General features: G+C 45.1%; 1 protein-coding gene across 2 annotated transcripts; it reads right to left on the reverse strand.

Annotated features, from left to right (window-relative positions):
- Window positions 1-58: 58 nt before the first annotated feature.
- On the reverse strand, window positions 59-25,331 carry cabp1a (calcium binding protein 1a). 2 transcript variants are annotated; one of them, XM_036527949.1, is made up of 7 exons: window positions 24,347-25,331; window positions 2,947-2,977; window positions 2,504-2,647; window positions 1,862-1,971; window positions 1,395-1,469; window positions 1,178-1,250; window positions 59-373 (listed from the first exon to the last, which is right to left on the reverse strand). In XM_036527949.1, exons 1-7 carry the CDS (start codon window positions 25,049-25,051, stop codon window positions 348-350), a joined length of 1,164 nt encoding a protein of 387 aa, XP_036383842.1. In that variant the 5' UTR covers window positions 25,052-25,331; the 3' UTR covers window positions 59-347. The 2 variants fall into 2 exon arrangements, with proteins under 2 accessions (XP_036383842.1, XP_036383843.1); XM_036527950.1 differs by lacking the exon at window positions 24,347-25,331 and adding an exon at window positions 4,766-4,873.
- Window positions 25,332-25,363: the final 32 nt, after the last annotated feature.

The raw sequence follows: 25,363 nt of genomic DNA on the forward strand, positions 1-25,363 counted from the left end.
CCCCCATTCCCCAAATTAGATATGTACAGACATTTGGGGAGTGGGGGGGGGGGGGGGGGGGGGTTGAAAGTGCTCAAACTGTCAGTCTGTCAGTCAGGGCGTCTGGTTGGGTAGGGGACATTTTGAGGAGGGAGCTCTGATGATCTTTTTTTTTTTGTAGTGTGTAGTTGAGAGTTCAGAGGTCAGAGGTCAGGATTTAGTTTCCAGTTCTCGTCAGGAAAGGTGGCTCAGCGCAGGCTTAGTGTTCTCGCTCTCTCCTCTTCCTCTCTCACTCCCCTCTTCCTCACTCGTTTACAGGGGCAGGAACGGCAGCTGACATCCAGTGCAAATGGCCACGTCCTTGTCTTTCAGCGGGACATCATTCGGACAAACTCTGAGGAGAGTAAGAGACAGAGGGAGGCAGGAGACAGACAGAGGACGAGGGAAAAAAGAGGGAGACAGAGAGCGGGGAAGGAGAGGGAGAGAGAGTGGCCCATTTAAGCACACACCATTGAATAACATTTACTACTGTGAAATGCCAGACAGCCAATAAATACCATCATGAATGATGGCAAAATATAGTGGCCTGTGTAAATGACACTGATATGTGTCATAATAACAAATACACAGAAACTACTGGAAAACCATGAAAGCACTGCTTCAGTGCCATGAAAATGTCCAAGGTAAAAGAGAGGAGAAAAATGGCGAGGGAGTGAACAACTGGCTGAACCCTTTCATCCGTCTGGTCCTCTCTATCGCTCTCTGTCTCTCTGGGTGGTGGTCCATGAGGTGACTTAATCCCTTGGAAAGGAGATAATCTCACAAACGGTTCCTGTATCCTTTATCCCCTCACCTCCGTATCAATGCACTTTTGGAACACCACACTGCAATTCCTGGGTCTGGTGTTTGCGGTTCAGTGATCAGCTACAAAATAAAAATTGTCCTTTGTAGAAGGACAGAGTTGCACAAAAACCCTCTCCCTTCCATTTTCCATTAAAACTAAAATTAACAAATGAAATCCCTCCTCTATTCATGCGCTTCTTGACATCCTTTCTCCCCCAAACCATTTTGTCTGTGTTTCTCTCTCCAGCGGCAGAAGGTCTCTGCGTTTTGTGTTAAAATGGGAAAAACAAGCATCTAAGTATAACCGCTCACTTGTTTTCTATGAGAGAGAAATGGGTCGGTCGATGTGGCTCACCTTCAAAGTCTACATGGCCATCTCCATTCAGGTCAATGTCCCTCAAAATGTCCTCTAAGTCTCTGTGACCAACCTGCCAGAAGAAGGGGAGAACTTGCTGTTAGACATACACCCAGCTGCACAGATAGACAAGCAAACAGACAGTCAGACAGTCAGCCAATCTGACAGACAGACAGACAGGCAGGCATAGAGGCTGAGACTTTCTCTCAGGTCTCACCTGTTGTCCTAACAATTTCTTCATGGCTTCTCTTAGCTCTGCTGTGCTGATCTGTCCGTCACCATTGGTGTCAAACTGGGAGAGGGAAGGAGGAAAAGGAGTTGGAGGACTCTGAGGACTCTGCCAAACAAATTATAAAGCTATCCACCTCCATTCTGCCCACCTCTCTCTTCAGTCAGACTACATTTAAAGGAGTTCTGCTCAGGCATGCTCAACAATGGCCATATTACAAACGCAATAGACAATACAACTTGTGTGTCATTTATGAGAATTTCTGAAAAGAAGAAAGGAGATATCCTGGAGGTAAGTCTATGGGAGTCAGAAGGAACAAGACACAACTCAAGACAAACAAAACAGACAAAATACAGCTGGTGTCGCTTTTGCATGTCTAAGGATTAAATGGTATAGTATCGCGCGCTCGATGGAGGCCTGTCTCTCTCGCCAGGGCCTCCTTCCCCCTCCCTCACCTCTTTGAAAGCGTCCCTCAGTTCCTTCACACCAATCATGTCCGCAGTTTCAGCCAGAAGTTTGGGTCCCATCAGTTCCACAAAGTCATCGAAATCCACGTGACCCCCCACTGCAGAGGCAGAGGGTGGGAAAGAGAGAGAAGGGTGAGGAGTGGGCAGAGACACAAACACTCTGGTGAGAAATTCCCACAGAAAGAGAGAGCACTGCAGTGCTTTTTAGTGGCCAGCATTAGACGCTTTCATGCTCGCTCAAAAAATCTGTAGACATGTTCTCTATGTGCATTTTTATCTTCTACTCATTGCCTGCGTGTTGTACGGTGTATTTTATCTTATAACTCCTCTTCAGTGGTCCCCAGTAGTGAGTATTCTGTTAATTACATGACATGCATGCATTTTTTTATTGGAATTTTCTGTGGAAATATTATTTTGAAATTGGAGAACGACACGTTACTTACTAATTTACTTATCAGTAAAAGGAAAGTATCTCATCCTCTCTCTTTCTCTCACGTTCTCTCCCTTTCTCTGTCACACAGACTGACAGACAGACAGATGACAGACACACAGACAGACACAGACACAGACACAGACACACACAGACACACACACACACATACACACACACACGCATGCACACCCACTCACGGTTCATGTTGATCTGCTGGCTCAGTTCTATCAGCTCCATTTCTGTTGGCATGTAACCCATGGTTCTCATGCAGTTGCCCAGGTCTTTACAGCCGATGAATCCATCTTTGTCCTTGTCGAACTCCTTAAAAGCCTCACGCAGCTCTGCAGAGACAAATTGTTGTTTTAATTATTATGCAGTGTTTTTATATAACCTATTTATGTAATCTGCACTGTATGAGAACATCGGTCACATATTGATAATGATTATTGTAATAACAACAGTGGAAATTATAGGCATGGCAACATAACTAGATTGGAAAACAATTCAAGCTGCCATTTCTGCTATGAAATCTCCGGTCATCTCATCACAACTTGGAGCTCCTTGATGCAACATTTTGCTCAATCTAGCCAATAATGACTGAATGTCTACAGTACATTTCCGGACAATGTGAAAGACTTACCATCAATCTCTTCTGGCCTCAGTTCTCTGTCCTGTAAAGGAACAGAACGCAAAGTGATTGACATAACCACGCTGTCTATCTATGAAGAAATGTAGTCATCATCATCATCATCATTAAAAAAAACAGTCATGTGAGTGCAGAATATCCCCCAGGGCATGATTCCACTTTGATGTGTGTTTTTGAAATTCCGTCAAATCCTGTGTCACTAACGGTGTGACCCCAGGGTGACTGAAGCTGCCCTCTAACTCGTGACACTTTGCATTAAGAGCGATGCTGCAAGGGTCTCTACCCCCCCGGTAAGGGGGGGGTTTATATTGGACGGTGACATCACTGGAATATCTGAGAGACCAGTTTCTCGTGCCTTTGTGACGCGCTGATCGGCAGACCTGTCTCAGGCTAAACAGAAGCCCGACCGGTCCGGGGGGATGCGGCTCTATTAAAACGATGAAAGAAAGAGGGAGACTTATTTTCTGCTCTTTGACGGAGGTATGACGAAGGATTCCAACGGAGTCGGCCTCGCTGACGCGGGAAAGGGGGGGGGTCGGAGAGGGGCGGCAGGGTTGGGGGGGGGGGGGGGGGGGGGGGCTTTGCACCCGACCCACCATGGCAACAGCCTTTAAAGGAGATGGCAGGCAGCAGGGGAGAGACACTTCCCAGACCCCTCAGGGGTTAACGAAAGGGAGCAACGAAGAGGATAAACACATCGCGCTTGCTGACGTCAGGTCCCTCGCGCCGCCCGACCGGAACCGCCGACACGCACCGGGGGAGCCTGAAGAGGGCCAGAGGGTAAGAACCCGCAACCCCCACCGCCCTCCCCCACCCCCACCTCCATCCGCCACTGGCCGCCCCTCCCTCTTAACAGTGTGTTAGACCATAAATCATCCACCTTTATCCTCAGTGGGCTGCTTCCCACTCCCTGTGAGCGCCTTCTGAAAACGGTCAGGTCCGATTTTCTCAGCTCTACCTCATACCTGTACACACACAAAAGCAACGGGATGCAGGTGTCAAAAGCCCAATGTTTGCCCCTTCAGTTCAAACGCAGTTCGCAAGACACAAATTTAGGAATTACTCAGCTGCCCCTTCTAGCTTCCTTTTCTTTCTTCAGCTTGACGCAAACAGGACTCTGTTACAACAGCCTTTATTCCCATGCTAGTGCGGTCACTGACGATATTTCAGAGCACCCAGGAGGTTATGTTTCTCTGTGGGTCTCAGACAGACAGGAGAGTGGGGGCATTTCCATCTCATACTGACAAAGCCAACATATCCACCAAAACCAAAAAACACAGCTCAGACACTAAGAATTCCCTATGTATGCACATAAGCACTCCCAAGCACACACACGCACACACACACACACACACACACACACACACACACACACACACACTCTCTCTCTTTTCAGCAGCAATGAAGATTTAAATTCCTAGCTACTTCTTAAGTGTGCTACAGAGCCAAGATGACATACATTCCAACTAGTACTCAGTACTCTACAAACTGAGAGGCGGGTTAGACCGCAGCAGTTAGAATCGCTGCACATAAGGGTACACTGCATTGGCAGCACTCATCTTCCCACTGCTGTGTATAACTGTGTGTGTGTGTGCATATCTGTGTGTGTGTGTGTGCGCATGTGTTTATGTTTGTCTGTGTGTATGTGTATGTAAATGTATGTGAGTGTGTGTGAATGTGAGAGTGTGTGTGCCTGTGTGTGAGTACGTGTGAGTGTGTGTGTGTCTGTGCATGCGTGCATGCGTGCATGTGCTAAAGACAGAGAGACCGTCCATAAACACGCTCCTGTCAGTATGAGTCCAGACTTACGTACAGCCTGCCTGTTCTCAGCGAAGCCCTTGCGGAGGAAGATGCAGGCCGGCCCCAGAATGTTGTGCATGAGAGCGCAGTTCTGGGCAAGGGCCATAAGGGGCTCCTGGTAGGCCCCCGGGACCCCACCTGGGCCCCCTTCGTCATAGGACCGCACCGATCTGTACCTCCTCTTCTCATCCTGGAGTATCTTTCGGGGGGGGCCCAGGACATGTGGGTGGGGGGGCAAAGACACTATTAGACGTGGGGTTTTTCAAACTGCAAGCTGAAGACACAGTGGAAACAATGCAAGCATAGCACAGGCAGAGGTAGATTTTTGGTGGTGGTGGTGGGGGGGTGGGGGGTTCAGGGATGTGTATGGCTGTCTTTGTGAGTCAATCATCCATTCCGTCCATTAGAAAGTACTGCACAAGTCAGTTTTAATGTCCGTCCGTCCGTCTGTCAGTCGAGCAACTCACATTACCAAATGTGGTACTTGATGCCACTAAAGACACTTTAAGCCCAAGTGGATTGGATTATGAGCCTAAGTTCACATCATCAAGAGCACCAGGGCTCTGCTCAGTTCCCACACCGCCTCCTTGCCATGCCCTGCACATTGTCCAGACCCTCTTATGGAGCTGCGCACCGATAAACACACAACACACATCCTGTCACACTTACTCTGTCTTTGTCTCTGTCAGGCTCTGATTATTTAATAAGCTTTTCATTCCATCTATGAGTTTGATCTCTCTCTCCCTCTCTCTCTCTCTCTCTCTGCAGCATTTGGATCACCTTGTTGCAAGTCTCATTTGAGTTCTCTGAGAGGAATGAAGATCATTATTCTAAAGTTCACACAGAAACATATTAAAATACATTAGTTACCCATTGCACCATTATTTGTGCAGGCCTAAGAGAGAGTGCACAGCATAAACTGTGTTCTGCCAAAGAATCTTTACACAATTTCAGATGCAATTACTTGGGGCTTCACAGAAAATGGCATGATTGCAGAAATATGTTGGCATCAGCAGCACTGTTCTGTGAATACTAAAAACATACAAATATGCATACTGTATTTAACCATTTAAGCTTTTGCTTGGTGTTGAAGGGAAAAAGTCTTATCGTGTACACTGAACTGTTCTTTCTTGCCTTTTTTACATCCCACTATTATTTTTGAAGTTTTAATTGGAATTAAGCATATCTTGCCCTTTATATTTACTTGTATGCTACCATAGAACCCTTCTATGAAGGCTACATATTAATTATAGGCAGATTAATAACTGAATATCTTGTTATTATTTCATTTTTTGCATCTAGGACCCTGCCTCAGTATCTCATTACTGCAGTTTTCACATTCTTAATTCTTTCAGACTTAGCAGCCATTATTTCACCACAGCACTTTTTGACAGCTTTTTTTTTCCAGCTGGTAATCTTTTGAAGTGATTACTGAAACCCAAATCCCCTCCATTACATTTTACTGGCTCCTTCCTCCATTTAGTGAGTATCATAATTGCTTTCACTCTCCCAGTTCCTGTTCTGCCATTAATTTGAGTAAGCATTCACTTTAATCTTTCTCACCATGTTAATACACACAGCAGTGCCTGGTGGATTACCGTTAGCCACAGCAGATTTAATTCTGTCAATGGTATGAAGGACGTTTTCCCACTATTGTTTTAGTTGACGCAATTTTTGTGGTGTTCTGTGTTATCATTGTTATGGCCGCTGTGTGTTTATCACACAATTCAAGCCTCTCTGAATGTGCACCGAGTTGCACAAAGACAAGAAAGACAAAGAAAGAAAGAAAGAAAGAAAGAAAGAAAGAAAGAGGGAAGAAAAGAAAGAGAGGGGCATCTGTATATCCACATCAATAAAGAAACATGCGCTCAATTTTCCATTCATCCATCATAACAGTTTACTGACTGAGCTGTGTAGACTGGCAATGCAGACCTATACACTGTCAAGAGCACTGTAAACATGCTGAGAGTGTGAGGGGAGACTAAAAGGAAGGAGTGAGGGAGGAGGAGGAGAAAGCGTGGAAACAGTGGAAAAGGGGGGGGGGTGAGAAAAGGACAGGAGGAAAGGTGAGTAAAGCTAAAAGCAGGGAAGGAGGACAAGTATTAAGTAATTGTATTTTTATCGAACCTATAATTAGTTACGTGAAATAACATGCAAATTTGAAGGGGAAGGTACCTGCAAAAGCCCTTTTTGGGCTCCTTGCGTCCCCTTCACTGTCCTTTCTGTGGTGTCCGGATTAACTGTGAATTATTCATTTTGCGAATAAACAAATCAATCAAATGAAATCGAGAACCCTGGCATAGGGGCCCCCGCAGATGCCTAATTTATGTGGGCAGATGACTAACATGAGAGCTAGTTAAATTAAACAGGACACATGTTGAGTCAAGGGCACCATGGTCAAAACCTGGGCGTGATGCCTGAAGGTGATGAAAAAGACAGAGAGAAGGAGGGGGGGAAAAGCGTACACCTCGGCCCTTTCTTCAAGAAATAAATCTGAGCTGAAGTTTGTCTGTGAATACAAGTGAAAGCACTACTTCACTTGAACTTGTGCACTCTGTTGCCAGAGTATATCCCTGCAGTCCTCTTGTTTGAGGTCTTGAAGCAAAGACCAACACAGTACAGAGGAAGTGACCTTAGCCCAGAGGTAACTGGAATAGTCTGAAGAGACACATATTTATGTGCTCTAAGGGGGAGGGAAGAAAAAGAGAACCAGAGATACACTTCCTTTTAAAATACCATGGATCTATAAATAATGCAATATCAGTCATATTTTCACTTTCTCATTTCATTGAATTTCAATGGTGCGTGTGTGAGAGAGAGTGAAAGACAGAAACACAGAGATAAAAAGACAGAGACAGAGAGAGAGAGACAGAGATGGAGAGAGAGAGTGAGGGAGAGATAAGAAAGATAATTTCATCTCTTTGTAAGAATCGCAAGGGCTTCAATTAAATCACTCAGCCATACTGTTATAATGACAAATTAACCTAGGTATAGACAAGTGGAAGAACAATCTGTAATCTTAGTTCCCAGTTAAGGGTAGGCTACAGGTTAATTTACGATGAGAAACATCTTTTTTTTTTAAATCATGACCTCTAAATGCAATCTTCAATGCAACTGAGGGTAATTTTGCTCGACAGTCAAAGAAAATAATTTTATAATAATGTTCCATTGTGAATACTGCTAAAAAAATCTCTGATCAATAAACTATGTTGAGAGCATTTGCTATTTGTCTCATAAATTCCTCTGTCTACCTGTCCCCCCCCCCCCCCCGCGCTCCCCTTCTCTACCCCTTCATTCTCAACCTTTCTTCCTGTTTCCCTACCCATTTTAACCTTCTCTTCGTTCTCCCTCTCCATCTTACGAAAACACATCTTGAACGTGACCCCCTCTCACCTTAACTCCCGTCTGCTCTCCTTATCCCCCTGAGTTCTGTTACCCTTTGGAGTTACGTTCACGGCATGCAGGCACACTGACTTGCTAACAGACACACCGAGAAACCGGCTGAATTAATCAGCAGCGCACTTACTGTGTGCGCCAGCTGACGAGCAGACACACTGACAGACGAATGAGACTGTTTTCCAAAGTGACTAACTTAACTGCACCGCCACTCTGACACATTGAGTTGTGCCTCTGCTGGTTGGTTGCGTATTGTGCGCAGCTCCGCTGGCAAAAACCTCATTCAAGATGGCATTATCGTGCGCTGCAGATTGCCCTCTCTGTGCAAGGAATCAACAGCCGTGGCACTCCATATGTTGTTGTGCCAGTTGTAGTGCCAGTGTTTTTTTTCAATTACTGCCTGCCTTTCGGAAGCAGGGTCAATTAAGTAATCTAACCGACCGAGCAAATGAAGTAGGGGTGTGCAGCTTGGAATAAAAAAGGAAGCCACAGAAGAAACTCTAAATGCATTTTAATTACATTAACAGCAACAATGTTCACAACGTTACTTGCTACAGTACTACTGCTACCACTGCTATCACTACTGGTCCTGCTACTGCTGCCTCTAACGCTAAGGCTGCTACTAGTACTGCTACTGCTATTTCTACTACTGCTGCTACCGCTATTGCTACTACTGCTGCTAATATTACTGCTACTGCTGCTAATGCAACTACTACTCCTTCTGCTGCTGATAATGTTACTGTTACTACTACCACCACTGCTGCTGCTACTGATACTATGTGGGATCTGCATGGGGTGGGTGCCAGAATGTTGCAGTATTTCACTTAAGTGAAACCGATCTGAACTTTTGGTTTACTAAGGATGAGCTACACTCTGTCGTCCGTGTAATGAGTAACGGTAATGACGGTCAGTTATCTTATATTGAGTGACAGGATCTGCAATACAAGCGGTTATACAGGCATTTGCTAGTCCTTTCCACTGCCTAAATCTTAATCAAACCGAATATAATATTACATTATATTGTACATAATGTAAACACTTTTTCCCCCGTTAATTTTGGTATGAATATGAAAAGTAACATTTACATTTAGTCAAAGTTGACTGCATCTGGGGTCTCAGTGCACTGTAATGATTTGGTAGTCTATCCACACCTGCTCATAAGTGTCTGCACAGAACTGCATCGTATGCAAAATCCATTATTGCCTCACTCATTACTTAATACTCTCTAAGCACTTTTTCTATAGTTATTTCCTATGCTTTTGGATGTAATTTAGTGACTGTGTAAAATTAATATATATTGCTCATTATTCAAACAGCAAATTACCAGTTGCAGGGTTGTGATAAATGATCAAAAGATAACAAAAATTACTTCACATTTTCTTGTCTTTAGCCAAAATGTGTTTCACATATTTCCATTAATTATGGCTAAGTCAGCATGTTTTTGTGCTACTGAGTAATACCTGTAATACGATAAAATTCCTGCTTGTCTCCTTTTCAAAATTATATCTACTATCATAATTCAGCTCTCCTCATCCTGTGGTCTAAACAGTCGTGACGAATTTTCAGATCTACCGCAGGAGTGTCCATTATTCTGTAGACCTTTTTTTTTTTTAAAGAACCTATTTCCCCTCCCTCCTTATGTTAGAGTCCTTAGACTAGTACCTGTCACAGTCATAGTAGGCAATTTGGCAGCATTACGATGGCAGGGGCTACTCTGTGAACCTTTGCCCTGGACTGGTGTGGATTTCCACGCGCGACCCACCTGCCGGGCAACCTGCCTCGCTAACACCTTCTGCAGCCCGTCCTGACCCATGTGACTCGGTGGGTCGTTGCGTAATTGGACAGCCAGCCGGACTAAAGATGCGCGCTGCCCGCAAAGGAGGCCGATGCCAACACATCAGCGCCGGGTCGCACGGACGGGCCGATGAAAGCGCCACAAAGCTCTGACACGGCACAGCCTGTGCCAGGTCTTGTGCTACATGGGCCTGCGTAGCTCACGAGATAATATTATAGTTACACGCAGCCCAACTGGTCCGAAACAGCAACAAGCAGGGAAGTGCTGTATTACAGTTCAATCCAGGGCAGATTTACAATTGTACAGACCGACAGTGCAGTCTAAGACTGCAAAGCAGGAAAACACTACACTGCAGTGCAGCAAAATAAAATACAGCCAATAAAGCCATTCAACACTACCAGTCTAATGCAGAACGTAACAGCACAATGAACTACAGTGACAGCCCGGCAAAGAATTAAACATCACAACTTCTATCCCAGTCCGTTCAGCGCAGAGAAGTCTGATTTTTGTAAAGTCTGCTTTGTAGTCCTGCTACATTTCAATGCAGACACACATTGCAGCGTAAACAGTCCACTTGCAGTCCTATACAATACAATAGAGTCCAGCATCAGCTCAGTCTAGTCACTGACAGCTAACCAGGCACGGCACAGTCCACAAGCAGTCAGAGGTTCAGGGGACACCAAGCATAGTACTGCAAAGACAAGCTTACCTTCTTGGAGAGATTTCTGAGAGGAGATTTTACGCAGTTTCCCATAGTTAAGGATCTCTCAGTCTGTCTCCCTGTGTACGCCAGGATGTGTATGTGTGTGTTAGAAAGGGTGGTCTAGCAAGGGTCTTTCTTGGGGGGATGCTGAAATTGGGGGCAGAGGGAGGCATACTGGGGTTTCGGGAAAGACATAATGAACCTAGCAAGAGAGGCTGAGAGGCTGAGATGGAGGGAGGGAGAGAGGGAGAGAGAGAGAGAGAGAGAGAGAGAGAGAGAGAGAGAACAAGAAGGGGAGAGAGGGGGGGAGAGAGAAAGACAGGTGGGCTCGAATGGTAAGCACGGATGGGTGAACTTGCTGAAATGAGAGGAGCAAAGAAGGAGGGAAAACAACAACAGCTCACATGGTTGGGGGGAGGGAGGAAGGGGGGTTGTAGAGAGAGGGGGGGAGAGAGTGACTGAGGGAGAGCAAGGGAGGGGGAAAAGAGAAAGAAGCACGCTTGTCTTCCCATTGAAATCTGAGTGCTCAAAGCAGACAAGAAGGGTGGAAGGGGAAGGAAAAAAATAATGGCAAGATCGCTTATTCATTCGCCTGCACTCTCTCTTTCCATTTCACAGTTGATAACCAGCCATACAAACAGAGGGAAGGCGAGAGACTCAGGGAGACTCATTCAGAGAAGCATGTTACCTCAAGACACTAATCCAAACACACACACACACACACACATATACTCACAGCTCATTAAACACAGAGCTGGGGCATGGAGGCTTCTAAAAATAACACATACTCACACATACACACACACATACACACACACACACACACACACACACACACACACACACACACACACAAACAGTCCATTACACACATGTCGACATGGGGCATGGAAGCTGCTGAAAACACCACACAGACACACACATGCGCACACACACAGGCACACACACGCACACACACACACACACACACACACACACACACACACACACACACACACACACACACACACACACACACGCATTCTTGAAATGCATACAAAACTTCACAAGTTTTATTGTGCTACCAACAGCCAAGATCAAAGCAAAATGAATGCAGAAATCAACTGGCATCAAAGGACTTGAGTCCCAAAGCTGTAAAGCTGGACTGAACAAAGAATTACTGCATATTCACATTGCTTTACATTCTGATATATTTTTCTCTTTTTATTTTTCCTCATTCCTTCTTTAGCTTTACCTCCTCCCTCTCTATCAACACCTGTACCTCTCACTCTTTCAGAAAATCTCTCTCTCTTTCTGCACTTTCTGCCCATTCTTACTCCGTCTCTCTCCCCACTACTTTCTATTCCCGTCCTTTTCTCTTTCTTCCTATCCCCTGTCCCACTCTCCCTCTCATTCTCTGTCTGTCTCTCTTTCCCCTCTACCTCTCTCTTCCCCCTCTCTTTCTCCCTGCTCCCTCTGCTGATGAATCATCTTGACGAGGAACACATCGAGCCGCTGCCCCCCCCAGGGGGCTCATTGTGAACTTCAGAACACGTCACAAATCAGACGCACGCGTCGTCCGCTTGCATCATGTCAGCGCGGTGTGCGCACACGCGAACAGAGGCGCACACGCAAACACGGCATGCGCTAATCAGGGTTAACCACACGCACACATACACACATGCCCTCCGCACACATACATACGCACACATGCCCTCCGCACACATACATACGCACATGCCCTCCACACACATACATACGCACATGCCCTCCACACACATACATACGCACACATGCCCTCCGCACACATACATACGCACACATGCCCTCCGCACACGCGCACACACACACACACACACACACACACACACACATACACACACACACACACACACACACACACAGCGACTGTGAGAGAGATATTGGCAGCTAATCCGGAGTGGAATGTTGATCACTGCAGTAACAGTTTAACAAAGATCTGAGGTTGAGCTCAGACAGCATGGAAGGATAATCCAGTTTGATACAGAAAGAGATGGGGAGAAAGGAAGGAGGAAGGAGGTGAGAAATGCGGCAGGAAGAGAGAGGAGAGGCCAGGATGGAGATGGAGAGGCGGAAGGGCAGGCTGGCTCACTGCCCTTTGGCCCCCTGCTGGGTCCCATGCTACAGCTCACACTCATGCCCATGGCACGTTGCCCACCTTGTGCAGTGTTTGTTTATAGGTGTGTGGGTGCTGTATATAGAAATGCAAGCTTAACAATATTAGCTGAAATCTCACACGGAACAGGTCTTGCTTGCTTTCTGTAATCTCCACCCCTCGCCTTCCAATTTCTGTTCACTCTCCTTCTGCCTGCCCTTGACTCCATCCCTCCCTCTTTTTTTCTCTCACCCCTCATTCCTTCTCTCTGTCTTCAGCTCTCTCCTCCCATTGTGTGCAGTCTCCATCCACAGGTTGCCTTGAATATTACATTACTGAGATGACAGGTAGCGTCATGTGCAGACACACACACACACACACACACACACACACACACACACACACACACACACACACACACAGACACACACACACACACACACACACACACACAGACTTGCTCACACACACACACAGACTCGCGCGCACACACACACACACACATACACAGACTTGCGCGCGCACACACACACACACACACACACAGACTCGCTCACACACACACACACACACACACAGACTCGCTCACACACACACACACACACACAGACTCGCACACACACACACACACACATACACACACACACACACATACACACACACACATACATACACAACCAAATACTTTTACACGAGCATAAACTCGCGCACACACGCAAATACATGTACATGAGCACAAACACACACACACACACACACCACACACACCCTTGCATGTGTGAATACATGCACCTACAGAAACAAATACATGCACATAAGCGCAAACACACACCGCACACACACAGGCTTGTATGTGTGTACACACACACGCAAACACATAAATGCATTCACAGAGCACTCTTTGAACTTATGTGTTAGATGTCTTCTTCATTATATCCAGATCACCTGAGATGATGAGAATTCGGATACCCCCCCCACCCCCCGCCCAAAAAAAAGGGTGTCTATACTTTTAAATGCCTCTCTAGATTTTGAACAAAAGGAGGCAAACTGACCTCACACTGTGCGCATACTGAAGCCAGAGAGTGGTGTGATAAATATAACCATGCTTTTCCAACCTACTGTCGCCCCCTCTCTCTCTCTCTCTCTCTCTCACTCCTTTCTCTGCTTTCCCTTTCTCCCCGTTCCCTCTCTATCCTCACCTCCCTTCTCCTCCCCTCTCCTCTCCATCCCCTCTTTCCCACCACTAACCCCCCCGCCCCGTGAATTTTCCTTCCCTGTGGAGACCGCGGCAAGGTCACCCTGACCTGAGCGTGGAGGCACAAGGCCCGAGAAGGAAGGCAGGTGAAGGGGGGAGATAATGTCTCAGCCGGGCTTTTACATAATGTTTTCTTACGCCGTTTTGACAAACAAATTATCACATAATATCAGTCAGAGGAAAGGAGAGAGAGGCAGAGCGAGAGAGCCTGTTTTTCTTATATAACTACACCTCGATCTGTCTGCCTTTCCTCTGTTTTTTCTTCGTCTATTTCTCTCTCTCTCTCTCCCTCTCCCTCTCTCTCTCTCTCTCTCTCTCCCTCTCTCTCTCTCTGTCTCTCCCTCCTTCCCTGCAACAGGGTATCATGGAAGAAATGTTCCCATGCTGATGGCATGCCACACGCTGACAGACACATTGATTCATTAGCGCAGTGGCTAAAAGGCTTTTTACAATGAGTGACAGACGGGGGAATCTTACTGATGCACTTGCGAGGATTCACACCCAGCCTGACTGGCATATGTTTGGGAGACTGACAAGCTGGCGATTGGACAGGCCCGCTCCATCTGATCCGGGGTGTTAGCAGTCATCCGAAATGTCACTGCAGCAGTCTACGGTAGAGCATCCCAGCACAGCGCCACCTAGTATTCAAGTGTCACTGACCCACAGTCCTGCTTACTTATGGTCCTTGCCTGCACCCCCACCCCGATTTCGAACCAGCTCCATCACCATCCTTGCCATGGTTAAGACATTGTTTAAATTTTCATATGCTTTTCTATGACCTGTGGTCTGAGGTACGTAACATATCTCAGTTAAACGTAATTCATCCTCCTCGTCTTTGTGATGGTATACTTTAGTAACAGCATGAAACTGTAAATGCTGTTTCATTTCAGGCTCACTAGAGGAACAGAAATATGAGCAGGAACAAGATAATGAGTTTTACACTTCAGAAGACTTTTTTTTTTCCTTTTCCAGACAGTGGGAAACAGACTTTTTGTTTCCCTTTCCCTTGCGACCTGGACTCTGCCACGGTGGTATAGCACTTAAGCTCGAAGGTAACTTCCTCTGCCTTTGAGGATATCTAGACTCTCGCTTGGCTCTCCCCATTATTGTCTACCAAGTGCATGCCCCCATCTACCATTGGGACCAGCGTCAGAAGTTGAATGTACACTAAACACAGCCTCTCTAGGGGGGGAGGGAGGGGTGGACCCCCTGCCTGGACCAGGTGCACGATTTCACACAGTGCCCTTGGAGAGCTGTGGTCTGGTGAGGGGCAGTAGGGTTCTGCTGGCCTCAAGAAGAGTTCCGATGATGTCATGATTTGCAGACCCACCGTGATCCTCACTGTCAGCCCATTCCTTCTCCGTTTAACCGTTGCCTTTGCGCTACAGGAGAGGCATGGGGACTACAGGAGAACAAGGGTTACAGAAACTTGTTCGATCTTTTGAAGAGTTTTATCTTCCCAGCTGGGACACAGTAATGCAGCCCTGTAATACACTTGTCCAGACAGATTCTGTCTCATTCTTGTTTACCAGCTCCTCTCTTGAGGTCCCCCTCTAATCAATGTCCTACTGAATCAATGCACTAACAATGTAAATTCCAATAAAATATTAAAGAATGAGAAATACATAACATTAAGTGGAGATATAACAAATGCTCAAGAATTAAATTACTAATCAATGCGTATCTTGCTTCAGTGTCTTTCTGAAAGGAACATATGTCTAATATTTAACTAATGAAATAATTACAAAATTCAAAATTCCTCATTTTACCTTCAGTCCATTTTGTACCTAAAACAATATCATTAACCCTTGTTGGTGAACCTTGTTAATCCTCTCTGGGAATGTATGCAGGTTTTGGCATATGACACCTGGAATAAAAAAATAAATATTTTTTCTTTTAAAATGGCTATTATTTGGTATAATGAATTTTGTTGGCTAGACAGCCATCAATGGTTAATACCTGGTTAATTTAAGTTAAATGTCTGTCTCAGGTGGCATTTTGATTTTTCATTAATTTGTGAATTCACCTTTGTCACATCAAGTGCCACACGTTGCCACAGCACGAAAAGGGAAATACCGTTAACAAGCCAGCCTTTCCTCTCTCTTTTCCTGTCTTCTAATCTGGTTTTGGAGAGGGCTATATTTAGCAACTACTGCCGGAGCGTGATTTCTATAGGGACTGTGTGCAGGGGCAGAAATTGGCGAGAGAGACTGAGTAAGGCTAGATCTGTCTCCTTTGGGATGGTTTCAGATTTAATAATAGTCAAAGCTTTTTTTGTTGGAGGGAATGTATGTGAGCAATGTAATGTGTGTGTTTATTTGTTTGTTTGTGTGTGTGTGTGTGTGTGTGTATGTGTGTGTGTGTGTGTGTGTGTGTGTGTGTGTTTGTACATTCCTGTCTAATTGCAATAAACTGATTACATTTGTGTCTGATATGTGAGCAATGCAGTGTGTGTGTTTGTGTGTGTGCATGTGCGTGACTCAGTATTGTTGTATGCATCTCTTTATATATGCATAACTACATAAAGCCCTTGATAGCACTAAGTCTTTCAGGATTTAGCCTATGTGTACCTATTATGGAGAAGAGAGAAGCTCACCACACACACACACGTCGAAGCCTTAAAACCCTCACAAATGCACACAAATGCGCATGCTTTGTGCTTCTTGTCCCTGTTACGACAACCCATCATACCCAATTTTCCAGCATCCAGATCACAGGTGTCAGGGAAGCGGGTGAAGGACAACGTGCGTGCTTAGATACTGAAACACCGAAACCATCAAAAGAAAACTGTCAGGCAACTTGATGAAAAGTACACACACACACATGTTGAAAAGCCTGGCGTAAATATTTCAGAGGATTTCCTTTTAATCAAGTGTGACAAAACTGAAAAAGATTATGACCAGAAAACATCACCAAGATGTGTTATAACTGCATCAGGTTTGTGTGTGCCACCAAAAATGAGGTTTTTTTCCCATGCAAACCTTTTATACTGAGGTCCAAAATGGCAAAACATCCTTCAGTGACACTGCCCTCACCCCACTGAACTTGATAATTATGTAACCAGTAACACAGAAGGAGACATTTTCTTTTTACTAACTTCATTTCTAGAATCAATACCAGGGATAAACTGTTCTCTATTTGCCTCAATGTCACGAAGCCGACCTTGCAGTCGGCAGAGGAAGTATTTGAAAAGGAAGATAAAAGAAGGCTGACGGCACAGATCACAACACATATCAACAAAGGAACATGAAAAATAAGCACATTAAACTCAATTTATAGCATAAATATGTTACTGAGGTGCTGTGGTCTAAATGTACTGATTTGGGACGTCACCCCAGAGGACATGTAACAAGCCCTCCACAGCAGACAAACGGAGGCTGGCCAATAACACCAGGACAGAATCCCCCCAACCAGCACCAACAACCCCACAAGGCCCACCCAGCTTCCACCTCCACACCACCAGGAACATCAACATCTGTGTGGCTGCCCACTGCGCCCCTCACAAAAACATCCAATAAATGGCTCTGCCCAAATTACATTCTGTCCAGACTATTCCAATGTTAAGTGGAGATGTTTTTATCCCGCTTGAATGGGCCATGACATTTGAAGCTGAGAGTTCTCCAACAGCAAAGCGGCTGCAGCCCCCCCCCCCCCCCCCCCCCCCCACACTTTTGACAATTACCCCCTGTTCTTGCCATACAGCAATTTCACAGCCGAGCAAATATTAATTAGGCATGTCTCCTCATCGTGGGTCCCCTAGATTATCATTTCGACGTCTCGCCACCACCGCGGGTAGTGTTAATGTGTCAGGTCTGGTCACGGGTGCGGAGATAGTCTTAGATCTTTGGATCTTTAACCGACTCCTTCCCTCATTCGCCTCCCAGGAGGAGTCGCCTGATTCGCAGCACCTCAGAGTGACGTTTCTCATTCAGGGGGCAGAAGGGCGAGAAAATAGAAGCCATGATCCTGCTTCCTGCAATTTCTCCGCTATTCAACAGATGACACCGTCACGCTATCATGCCTGATGGAGCTCCTAATGGGGTAATTACCAGTCTTGGGGGGAGGGAACTATTGTGCCCTGACTTTTCTCTGACATTCCCAGAGTAGACTTTTCCCACTTATATACAGGCAGTCCCTGTTTTACAGTGAGCTGCATATACAGAACTTACAAAAATGCCATACTATTGATTATTTTTTTTTTTTATAAGACAAAATCCTAATTTTTTTTGGTGAGAGAGAGTATGGGGAATGAGAGATAATAGCCAGCAGAGCTACAAAATAAAAACTCTAAAAAAGGAACAATTATTATTATTACTATTTTTGCCTTGCTTTAGTTTGTGGTGTTGTGCTTTATTATTGTAGTATGTTGTTTTCATTCAGTGAACCCATGAGGGGGAACTGAAAAAGATTTATTTTTATTTTATCCTTTATGCATAAACGCTTGCAATAAACACTTGTCCGAGGGCTGTGCTTTCAGTCTTCCTGCTCTCCGTGTCCTGTCATATCTGCATCATCATGCACTGCTTCATGTAAGCATGAACAAATACACAAATATTTAGACAACATTAATATTTTATGAGTATTTGACTTCATACAATATTTATCTGTTTTTGCTTGCTTGTTATCTAGTCTGCAGGAACATCAACCCTCCCTTTAACATTACCTCCATGGGAAAATAGGATTCAATTACTAACAAGTGGGTAACAGAGTAAAAAGGTGGTCTTCTGTATTTGTGCATCACACACTTATCGCCCCCATGGCCAATCAGGAGATCCCACGATTAGGCTGCTACCAGAATTAAGCCTCCCAGGAAAGCTGATTCTCTGACACATTAAAACAAAGTTATGGATTGGAGGATCATAGAAAGTTAAGTTTGGGGTCTGTTAGCACCTGGGTTTTCAGTTCTTTGAGATCTGTGTTTCTCCAGCGGAGAACACACAGTCAACTAAGTCTGTCTACACGCAACTACAAGTCTGCAACACCCTTTGTCAGAAGAATACTGCTGGTTAGAGAGGACTGAGCACAGCAGACATCAACTACAATGACCAACAAGATACTTTGAACATCAAAGTGATATCCTTCAAAGCCCAAGCTAATGATAAACAGGTTGATATGAATGTTGATGTTTTGATCAATATTTGGACTGTAATATATGCGCCAAACTGCTTTGGATTTGAAATGGCACACATTTGCTTTTCAAACGCTCCCACTCCCTCGCGCACACAAACACCGAATTAAAAAGGAAACACACAGGTCGCCCCTTCCTTTGATTTTAGAGTAATCATAAATAGATCTGCTAAGTCATTTTAAAATCCCATGTTCTGCAACTGTGCGGTAGGCTCTGACACAAAAATCGTGAGACGCAGGCCTCGGGAAAGGTAATTTAAAAGGTGTGAATAACAACCCAAGTGTGAGAACCAAGGCTGGATGACTGGACACACAAGTCATTCCAAATGAGATTTATTTAAATGTTCCAGGTAGAAAGCAGGGTCTGTTAGCTGCAGACTCTCCTGCCACCATTACAGAATTGAGTTCTCTGATTTGTTGTTGGGTGCTCAGGGTAGCAACTGGCAATGCAAACCATCTGTGTTACAGTATTAACTGGCAGTGAAATCAGTGATAGCCAAGCGTTACAGCACAGGACCAATGAAGATCGCAAGTATAAGCCAGAAGAAGATCAGAAGTAAGAGCTGCTAACCATCGACCAATACAGGCTGAAGGAAACACTGGCGCCGAATGGATGCCTCAAAAACCCTCTTGCGCACACATCCGATGGCATCAAAGAAATCGAGCAGTCTTCCACAGTCACATCTAGTTTTGAAACAATTACTCTGCCTTGACAGCAGTCATTGTTCATAAGCACAGGGAGCCAAACCAGCTGGCTGACTGGAGTAGGAGGTTCCTGTCAGTCTGCTGCTAGCCGGCAGAACTCTGGTTTACTAATGGTCAGCAAATACAATGATTGAATCAGTGAATCAGGTCACCAGGACGCCTGGAACTTAAGCCTCTATAGGGAATGCCCAATGGTTTGACTGTAGTGGCGTCGAATGCTGTCATCTGAGGAGTTCATGTGAGGTATACAATGAACCTTATAGTAACACCTGGCAGTGGTGTCACTTTCTCTCAGAGAAGTGTAATGCTCCACCATACCTGCTAATTCTTCATATGCAACATTCAGAGAATAATCATCGTCACATTTATCCTTAACCGAAATATTTTGTGAGCATGTAGGATGACCCTCACTGTGCACTTAAACACTATGAGGCACAGAGTAGGGTAGATCTAGGCTAAACTACTTTTAAGGATGAAGCAATGCGGGACTTTAAGTTAGAGTGCATGATTCCGTTACATAACAGTGTGGTGTAAACCGAACACAGTGAATTACCGTGCTTTGCTAGATAATTCAGCAAGCGTGACGTGTTTGTCACAAGCATGTTCCACTGCTCGTTATCTCCTCTGTCCTCAGCAGTCTGAAATCCAACCTGTTCCAGCTCCAAAGGCACTATGAAACACAGAGCACATATTGGACCTGAAAAACCACAAATCACTATCTGTGCTTAAGCAGTTATCAGAGAATCTAGGAAGTCAGTCGGTTAGCTACCTGTATTTCACTTTGAGAATAGAATATGGAGATACAAATTAATATAAAACATAGATTTCATCCATTTCATTTCCCTCCATGCTTTAAATAAATATACGCTGCAGGTGAGGCAAAGCAGATTTAAACCCTGCGTTGCTGCTTGAATATTTTTCTGGGAAAAGACACATAAAACGTTAATTGCCATCTTTCAGTGTGCCTTTCTGGCATAGTGTGGTCGAGGTATAGATGCCTGAGGCCAGGAAGAACATAGTTATGCACTTCATAATGACTGAAATAGGACAGGGAATGTCTCTTCAGCAGGATATAGTAATGTACTCATGGTCCAGAGTGATATTCCCCATTGAGTTAGACTGTCATCTTGTACTCCTATTTTTTTCACTTGAGGGAGACTGATTTGGTTGAAACATGCACCAATCAAGTGCATGAGTTATTTGTTTCATTTTGTGTTGTTTTGTTTCTTTTTGAGCACTTCAGGTGTGACCCTTGTGAGACAGAGAACCAAAAACCCAACTCCTGATATAAGAAAGCCACACTTTTTTCCCAGCTCCTGTGTGTACACCCTTTAATATTATCTTTCAGGCAGTTTTTTTTCCCTTTTCTTCACTAACAATGTGGGTATTGACATGACAAACTACCTTCTAACACCTTACTCTCACAAGTGAAGACAACAGGCATCTGAGGCGATTCAGTGACATTATAAAACCAAGCAAAAACGTTTTACAAGCAAACAAGCATTTATCAAACCAAATTAGACACACCAAAATGATCAGAACCAAGAAGACATTTCTGGACAAAAACCATCACAGGCTAATCAGACAAATCTGACAATAAGCCAGCCCTCTTTTCCCTCGTGGCCTAGCTATCTCAGAAAGTTGATGTGAGATATGTACCATTCCATTATGTCAGAATGCCAGAATGTGACATCTTGTGTAATCTTCGTAACATAACTAAACCTTGGCATCTGGCTTTGATGTTCCCTGTAATCACATTTGCCAGAAAGTCTGAATTTGACATTGGGATGTACGATAGCCATGTCATGAAGACTACATAGAAGTCAAAACCCTGACGCTGGGGTTTGGTTTGCGTCAGTCAAAGCTGCATAGACAAATCTGACATTGCTAAAAGACATATTCCTTCAAAATATTTCTTTTTTTTTTCTGAAACTTTGGCATGATAAAAAGCCAGGGGTTGGCACAACCATCAAATATGTCTGATTTCAATCAGACTCTATGTGACGGCTTTGGAGCAATGACAACAACAACAACGAAAAAAAAAAAGCCTGCTGGGAAGGTGCCCCAACTTGCTTTAGAGGAAATTCGTCCTAGACGAGTGTGGTGTCACTTTATGCTTGAAGCTCTGGCATGAATTTAATCTGCTTAATTGAAGACAGCTGATATTGTCTAGCACACCACTTTCAGTAATTATAGCAAAAAGCTCTATATGGTGTTACACTACCATGAAAAAAATACCTGGATTTAGATTTCAGATAATCTTCTCATGGATACATTTTATTTTCATTTTCAACTGTATGTAACCATGTGACTATATGTCATATTGCATTTTTGTGGAATTCTTTCTTTAAACAAATACTATTGTTTCTTCCCAGAGTCCACATCTCTAATTTCCCTGCATGTCCATCAGTAATGCTGAAGGCACTTCATAGGAGAACCTATGCTATCTCTTACTTTGGAACAGAGAACACCCTCGAACATCAGGTCCAACTCTAGAACTTCCACACGTAGCCAGTGACTCACTCCATACTATGCTTTTACAATATGAAAATTCAGTATGTTCCTAAATTTCTTTATCATGCAAATCTGTCATGTTATAACACACTTGGTACATTTCAGTCACAACACACACCTGTGAGTCATCGGTTTCTCAATCAGCTGACGGACAGCAGACTGTCCTGCGGGCTGTACTGTTGCAAAATGTTTAGGTAACGGGACTGTTACCAGAAGGTAATGAGGTCTGGTTTCCATGTGGTGTATTATGCCCCTGAACAAGGTACTTGACACAACCCAGTTCAAGTAATATCAAGCTGTGTAAATTCAAAATGAATAAAATAAGCTGCTGCAATTAGGGCAACTATTTGAGCAAATAAACAATGACTTACAGGGGTGGTGTATGTGTGTGTGTTTATGGAGGAGATATAAGACTTAGTTTCACCGATCCAGGCAATGACTTCAGTAAAGAGACACTTCTGGTGGAAGAAAATGCCCAGACTCTCCGCTACCCTCTAACCCTTGAGACATGAGCTTTCACAGCTGACTGAGCTCCAGTGAAACACCCGCACCCTGTCATGATTCATTAGCAACAACCAAAAAAGCGCTCACTTCAGCACCACTGGCACAAAGACAATGTCATTCATAATTGATGCCCTTGATTCACGGGGTTTATTGACGCGTGGGTCCTCGTGGCAAGGATTCCACAAAGGGATGAGAACACGATCTGCGAAACAGGCTTGTTTCGATGGCTGACACAAAGACAATATCCTTATTCATATCACCGTGCATGATCAATTGCAGTGAGACGGCAGTCCCTTCAGACTCAGAGCAATAGAGTCAGACGTCAGCGTGATTCAGACTCCAAATATACACAGTTCCGATATTCATTTTTAACTCGCACTGGCCCGGTGGGCGTCCTTGAGCCCACGTTTGGGGTTCTTTGACAATTAGTCTGTCGCCTGCGAGCTCCGAATAAACATGACGCGAAGAACGATTCTCATTTTCGGACGCTATACATCATTTATTTCTGTTTTGTCATAAAATCCAGTTCTGAATTTGAAAAAAATCGCATTTTATAAGAGGCAATGGAAGTTATATACATCCTTTAAGAATGTTGTAACGATGCCTCCCTCGGCATTTGCTTCACGTTGGAAATTCATGCAATATATGCCATCTTTTAAAATTGAAATTATTATAAAGTAGTGCATTTTCCCATGATACGCTATAATGCCGATTCGCTTGACTTCGTGAACTTAAAATAAGAATTCCGTACATAAGACTAAATCTGTGTTGTGAAACACTCGAATGTGGTCAGCTTCTGATATCTATTTAGATCGACTGATCTCTTTGACCTGGCAAGGGACATCACTTTCTCGACAGGTTATGACAAAATCAAGGCGGTTAACAGCTGGAGTAGGCTATGAGTTGCTCTGAGCAGAGTGTATTTTATTATGGTGACGGCAAGATGATAATTAATTTGAGCTAGACAAAAAACTGTACAGTGCTATATTTTGATGCTTCGTCACCACCTGATGGACCGTAGACCACCTACATATAATATTTACGGATATTTCCTGCATCGGAAGAGATGTCTCCGCTTCTCTTCCTCAGCAGAGCACGCAGCAGGAATATTTTGTACATAATGTATCACCCTCGCCAGGCCTGGAGCCGTCTCGCCCGAAAATAAACTCCGTCCGAACGGTCCCTGTCATTCTAGTCTTTTGCTCGACCCCTCTACATCAAGCATGCCCTTGGCAACACGTAACAGTTCTGTAACCACCTACTTAGGAGAAGTTAGCTTCCTCTTACGGCACTAGAGAAAGTAATCATGTGCCACTTGTAGAGTTATAAGAGGCAGGACAGCGAATGCCACTCCAGCCAGCCTACATATTTTTTTCACGTGCCGCGTTGGTGTAACAGTGACCTGGCTTACCAGGCGTGATAGGTCGTGCACGGCTGGTAAATCAGGGCTAGCGTGATCGTAATCTTGCTGCTCGGCCTTACCTGTCCGAAGACTGAGCTGAGGATGGGGTGCAGGCTGGAGTCAGGCTCAGAGGAAGCCGTACTGGATCTTCCGGAGCGGCCGGAGGACCGACTAGAGGATGCGGGAAGCGGCGAAGACGAAGCAGGGGAAGGCAGGCTAGCGGGAGGGTCGGAGGCAAGGCTGAGCGATGAACTGGCTCTGGTATGATCCCTTGACTCGAAGAAGAACGCAGCATCGTCGGCGCGCTTGGAGAGAGAGTGTGTCGGTGAGGGGACCCGGGCTGGATGGGGGTTTCCGTAGTGATGGTCTGGAAGCATATCGTCTCGAGCGGTTTTCTGGTGGTGAGAGTGATGATGTGGGTGTCTGGACTGTTTGCTCCGCTCCCTTCCTCCCCGCCCGACCCCCTGTCTCTCCGGCAGTTCTTCCTGGCCGTATCCAGGGGCGAGGTGGGCGTGTGGATGGTGGGACTGGCTCTTAGTCCCTCGTTTCGTTCCGCTACTCCGGTTGCTGGTGAGTCGGGGGTGACATAAGGGTCTACGGGCGCTAGCGTCGCACTCAGCCGGCCAGCACGTCTCCTCTGCAGTGCTGCTGCCTCGCTGAGCGGCGGGGCGATGGTTGCTGCGGCGGCCGCTTCCAGCATGTTCAGAGCGGTGTGCAGACTTACGGCTCGCCGCTGAAGATTTCAGGAGGGAGGTCGTAGATTCGCTCTTTGGGAGAGAGCTCATTATTGCTGTTCCTCTTGTTGCTAGTTTTAATTAGCAGCGCGTTCACTGTTGAAACTGGAAGCGCGTCTTAGAATGTCATGTCCATGTGCAGTTGAAGCATCCCGCCAATGTGTCAACAGACTAGTGGATCTTTTCTAAGGATGACAGCGCATCCTTACAGCAGCGGTCTAGCAACACGCATATGCTCGCTGTCTCTCACTCTCTCTCTCTCTCTCCCCACACTCCCTCTCTGAGAGAAAATGGTAAAGTTGCAACAGCCACCTGCTCGCTCTGTAGCGCTGCGCCGTTATCCCGATACTGAACATGCACGCG

Source organism: Megalops cyprinoides, chromosome 4 (assembly GCF_013368585.1).
Source record: "Megalops cyprinoides isolate fMegCyp1 chromosome 4, fMegCyp1.pri, whole genome shotgun sequence".
Lineage (NCBI taxonomy): Eukaryota > Metazoa > Chordata > Actinopteri > Elopiformes > Megalopidae > Megalops > Megalops cyprinoides.